The sequence below is a fragment of the Temnothorax curvispinosus genome, unplaced genomic scaffold, assembly GCF_003070985.1.
Source record: "Temnothorax curvispinosus isolate PA1 unplaced genomic scaffold, ASM307098v1 QBEX01011856.1, whole genome shotgun sequence".
Classification (NCBI taxonomy): Eukaryota; Metazoa; Arthropoda; class Insecta; order Hymenoptera; family Formicidae; genus Temnothorax; species Temnothorax curvispinosus.
Genome location: NW_020221636.1, coordinates 964,315 through 970,186, shown reverse-complemented (window position 1 = coordinate 970,186; position 5,872 = coordinate 964,315). Strand labels below are relative to the sequence as shown.

At 34.3% G+C, this 5,872-nt stretch overlaps 1 protein-coding gene across 1 annotated transcript; it reads right to left on the bottom strand.

Annotated features, from left to right (window-relative positions):
• Nucleotides 1-4,387: 4,387 nt before the first annotated feature.
• LOC112461834 (outer dense fiber protein 3B-like) lies at nt 4,388-5,452 on the bottom strand. The gene is made up of 4 exons (XM_025027233.1): nt 5,365-5,452; nt 4,929-5,123; nt 4,710-4,863; nt 4,388-4,634 (listed from the first exon to the last, which is right to left on the bottom strand). Exons 1-4 carry the CDS (start codon nt 5,450-5,452, stop codon nt 4,388-4,390), a joined length of 684 nt encoding a protein of 227 aa, XP_024883001.1.
• Between the last annotated feature and the right edge of the window lie 420 nt (nt 5,453-5,872).

The following is a 5,872-nucleotide window of genomic DNA, read 5'->3' as shown; positions in this document are numbered from 1 at the left end:
AAATTTCGACTCGGTACGCCATTTCTTAAACGTCCATAAAATTATTTCGTACAATTTACATAAACAATGTCGTAATATTTTTTAGGATTAAAATCTAAAAATTGATCGAATTTTATAAGTGCGCACTCAAAACAGCGCTATTATAATCGCTTTGACGTTGAATCAACCTTGAATCGACACTGGACATGATCGATATTGCAGGAATATCGACTTTCTTATCGACTCAACCAGCTGTCAACCATATCGACGTTGAATTAACCTTGAATCAAGGTTAAATTTCTGACTGGGGAGGCTTCGGGCGAAAATCAAAGTCAAAGAAGCAGTAGTGGTCGGATTCCGGCGAAAACTTGGATAATATGTGCTGCGTGTGCTTAGAGATGACAGAATAGAGCTGACGAGAAACAGTGCATTTCGTGCGAGCGGACACATAAGTGTGTGCACTTTTCTTGTAATTATTTTTCGCCATCGTGTTTTTAAGGGGGTAGTACAGTCTGGCGAAAAATGTTAAAAATTGTGAAAGTTATAGCACTTAACAAAAAGAAGTTCATTGGCACAAAATAACTTTCTGCTATAACTTTCACAATTTTTAACATTTTTACAATTTTCGAACGTCACTCTGTGGGGAATACATTTAAATTTAATACCCTTTTTTCATTTCAGGCATGCCGCATAGGAGCTACTAGGTACACCGTAGTCGAGCGCGCGCGCGAAGAGATGACTCATAACTCCTACATTTCTTAATATTTTTCCATATAAAAAATAGTGTAAATGCACCTAAACATGTACTTCAATATCGTATACACCATGAACCTGATTGGCCTACCACTTTGTCACAAATAAATCCTGAAATTGACCCTCCGCCAGACTGTATTACCCCCTTAATTAATGTTTCAATTTTTTTATTAAAAAATAATTAATAAAATGTATTTTATCATTTTTTATGATCGGAATTATGAATTTTTATTTAAAATTTAGTCCGAGAATAGAGTGACGACTTCGCCCCTTATAAATTTTGTAGCCAAGGGTTCACTCTTTACAACGGTATTGCTTCCTCATAGAGGAAGCTTTGTTTTCGTGAATTTTGTACATGAACCTTTGATTGCGTATAAAGTTGGGTTTAGTCAACCAAATTTAAATGAATTATATATGAAATAGGGGTAGAAGAAACCAAAGAAAAGATTGTTTTTTGAGTTTTTGATGCCAATATGTTCAGAGTGTTCTAAAATGTCGAAATATTGCATTAAAATCGCATGTCCGTATGTGTGTGTGTGTGTGTGTGTGTGTGGTGTGTATGTGGAGATTTGATGTCCGTGGTTGCTCTAACTTGGGCAAATATTAAGATATTGGGCTGTTTCTTTTTTAATCGATAGAGTATCATTCAAGAAAGGTTGGCATTGAATTTTGCGATGATCGGTAAAGTTCTTTCTTTTTTAAATTTTGAATTTTTTTTTAAAATGTCCGTGGTTGCTTTAATTTTCGTAAATATTGAGATATCGGACTGAATTTTTTTTTAATCGATAGAGTATTATTCAAGGAAGGTTGGTATTGAATTTGGCGATGATCGGTAAAGGGGTTCTTTAAAAAAAAAATTTTTTTTTAAATTTTTTTAGAAATGTCCGTGGTTGCTATAACTTTTGCAAATTTTGAAATATTGGGCTACTTTTAATTTTATTAAATTCTTCAGTAATTTCTACCCCTATTTCATATATAATCCGTTAAGATTTGATTGATTAGTTCTGAAGTTATAAAAATTTTAGTAAACTTGTGTAAGATTTGGTTGATTAGACCCAGCTTTATACGCGATCAAAGGTCCATAATTTTGATCGCATATAAATAAGTCTAATCAACCGAATTTAAAAGAAATGAAATAGGGGTAAAAAGACCGAAGTAAAAATTATTTTTTGAGTTTTCGATGCCATTGGTTGATTAGACCCAGCTTTATACGCGATCAAAGGTCCATAATTTTGATCGCTATAAAGCTAAGTCTAATCAACTGAATTTAAAAGAATTATATATGAAATAGGGGTAGAAAAGACCGAAGTAAAAATTGTTTTTTGAGTTTTCGATGCCAATGTGTTGCTTATGTTTGAAAACGTCGAATTTAAATTTTTTGACGATCGGTTTTGAGGATCGGCTATCCATCAAATAACTTAGGATAGATTGAAGCGAATCGGATTAATATAAGTTTTATGGCAATTTTCGTTAGTGTTTTATTTTAAACGAGCTATTTTGTCGTACTAATTAGTAATCCGATTTGCCTCGATCTACCCTATACATTTTTAGGCAGAAATCGGTAACCCTTTCACTAATCTTCGCCAAATTCAAAACAACCTCCCTTTAATGATACCTTATATATAAGATTACGTGTATGATTTGTACATTTTTTAGGAAAAAATTGGTAACCCCTTCACCGATCATTGCCAAATATTCAATACTAATCTATCTTTAATGATACTTTATCCATAAAAAAAAGTGTGCAAGTAGGAACTTGCACATTGCTTCCTCATAGTTTTTAAGTGTGCAAGTAGAAACTTGTACATTGCTTCCTCATAGTTTTTTAGTGTGCAAGTAGAAACTTGCACATTGCTTCCTCATAGTTTTTAAATGTGCAAGTAGAAATTGTACATTGCTTCCTCATAGTTTTTAAGTGAGCAAGTAGAAACTTGCACATTGCTTCCTTATAGTTTTTAAGTGTGCAAGTAGAAACCTGCAGTGTTTCCTCTATGAGGAAGCCAAATTAATAAATATCTACTAATAATTATGAATACAAAAACAGGCTTCCTCATAGAGGAAGCAATGTGCAGGTTTCTACTTGCACACTTAAAAACTATAAGGAAGCAATGTGCAAGTTTCTACTTGTACTACATTTTAATAAAATTATTTGTTTTATTGTTAAAAATCGGCACCGAAAAAATAGTGACAACTTCGCCCCGGTCTCTCCTACATATACATAATTTACATCGATTTTTTAAAGCTATTAATAGCTTAATTTTTAAATATATAATTTTATTACTGTAGGACGTTGAAGAATACAATATACAAGAACGTGATTGCTTATTCCAAACGAAACAGTCCAAAATATTTCACGGTTACTACTCGTTTAGCGACTGCATAGTACATTGCCGGATGCAAGATATCTTCCGATTATGCGACTGCGTGCCGTTTTTTTATCCAACAAAACATGGTAACGTCGAAGTTACTTACATATTTATATTGATTAAAACGTTAATCAAATATTAACGTATGTTAACGTTATTTACTTAGCATTCTGGCGAATCTGTAATTTAAAGGACCTATCCTGCTTATTGAAATACAAAGATTTGTTGACGATACTGTACCGCGAAAAAAAATTGTTTTTTTAAAATACTTTATATTTCTACAAATATAACAAATAACAATTTAGCTTTCGGTTTCCTTGCTTTAGAAAGATGGCAAAATGTGAAGCCTCGATTTGAAGATGACATGACGCCATTCGAATTTGAAGAATTATCCGGTTATTTGACTTGCGACTGTTTCCCATCTTGCACTGATGTTACGTACAATGTACAATCGAGTAGCATCCCTTCCGAATTATCATGGGGGAGGTAAAACTGCACATGGGTACAATCCTCGTAATCGCTAATCATAATCATCGTATATATTTTTTAGAGAGAAGTATTCGATAAAAAATCATAGCATATTACATACATTTACTTTGGAAAGATGGAGGCGATAAGATTGCGACAGGATGTGGTCTACTATTGGTACGACCTCATGAGTAAGTTGCCATTCAACATATAAAAAAGTAATACGAATATAATATCAATGCAATATTAGAAAAAGATTGTTATCTTTTACAAAAAATTGATACAGTGACAATTTATGTATGTACCATATATATTTGCCTAAAATAACGTACTATTCGAACACAAAATAAGGATTATTCTCTCGTTACTTCATCCTTTTACTTTATAGGTAATTATGGAGGCGTATGCAGTCTATTTCTCGGAGTCAGCATTATAAACGTGATCGAAATATTATACAACTTAATTATACGAATTTTCTACTCCTCTGTAACAAATCAACCTACCGCGACGCAAATTACAGAAAAAGTAAAAAAAGATGCAGGTATTGTGAGAGTGACAACAATCGCAGTGGAACCTGTAAGAATACCGGAAGTTGATCAACCACTCCACTGGGAAGAAATAACCGGTGCTTTTTGCAAAGAACAATTGGACTCGTCCAATTTATTATTGAATCCATTATTAAAACAATAAAGAATGAACGTCAGTATTAAAAATACATGTAAATAGAAAAATTTAATTTGCAAGCCGTTATTAGTGACAACTCAGTGACGTTAATGGACATTAACGAGTCCAATAACTTGATAAAAACTCCTTTTTTATTGTTAGCACTGTTCGTCGCATTTAGTAATATAGGGTGGTGCACATTCGCTGTGTTTTACACCGAACGAAAAGGCGGGAGTCGGTTTGGCTGGTGGGACGGCATATATCGGACCTGGGCCTTCGGAAATCAATTGTAATGCTCGCCTACTAGCAATAGTATACATCGGTGCTCTTGGTTTTACCGCATCCAAGCTGTATGAATAGGGACCTGTGCTAATTACGGGCTTCTCCGCAGCTGTACGCAATCCTCTACAAACGATAAAACAATTCATGTGCAAATTATTATAAAACAAACAAAACTCAGAAGAAGGAGTTTGAATATACAGAGAAAAAGCTGGCGCATCAGCTATGGGCTTGATGTAGTAAGGTCCTGGCGTTTCACCAGTTTTTCTCAATTTGGTTCTCCATTTGATTGAAAAGATAGGACCGCGAGGGACATCCGGTAACTTATACTTCGCACCAGGTCCGAATACGATATCTGTCAAGCGCAAGAGAAAAGAATTTGTAACAATGATATTGTTCGGGTAAGGAGAATCGTTTTACCGCGACGTTTTGCGGCATGTCCGAAAGTAAATCCCTTGGGTCTGCGTTCCTCGATCATGTACTTCGGCCCTGGACTTTCCGCCACTTCAAAGATGGCACGACGACCGCCAAATGTATACGCTGGATTTCGATATCTTGAAATACAATGATCCCTGTAGCCGACGAGTGTCTTAAGCTGATATTTAGGTCCCGGAGCTACAAAATAGACGATATATATTGTATAATAAACTTATATATATATATTTAATAATTTTTTATGGAATTCTCTTTCAAATGTGAATACGCCAAGAAGCAATCAATTACTAATTGTTTAATGTAATAGTATTCACATTTTTATCATGAGACTTACTGCTTCATTGAAATATTATATAAAATTTATGTTTGTCTTCACCTTCACACATAATCTTTATTTAAATTAGATTTGACGAATGCGTACTGATAAAACGGCATATAACGGCGCCCTTTGTCTCTAACGTTTTCTTTCCACTTTCGGCATCCTTGCCTTTATCTTTTTTTAGTGGCATTTTTTCTCTTGTAAATTTGGAATTTTTTACTTAACGTACAAAATGTATTTGCACATGTCACATTACCATAATTTTGACTCCATTTCGACAAGAAAACAATTGCTTGTCATAAATCATTTTCATGTCAAAAGATGTAGATCCGATAGCGCGACCTCCATGCAATACTCGACCTTACGAAAGAGCTAGTTATTTATATTATATTATATCAAGAGACACGGTGTCTCGCGCAAAGTACACGCGCAGCGCGAGACCGCCCTGTGTATCTTTACGCAAGCCGGAGAGTTGCGAGTACCCGAGATTTTCGAATCTCAATAACGGCTGAACGGATCAAGTTCTGAGTAGGCTCAATCGATAGCTTGGGTTCAATTTATGTGTTTATATTTTTTGTTCTACACGATTTTTTTTATTTTGAAAAATTTT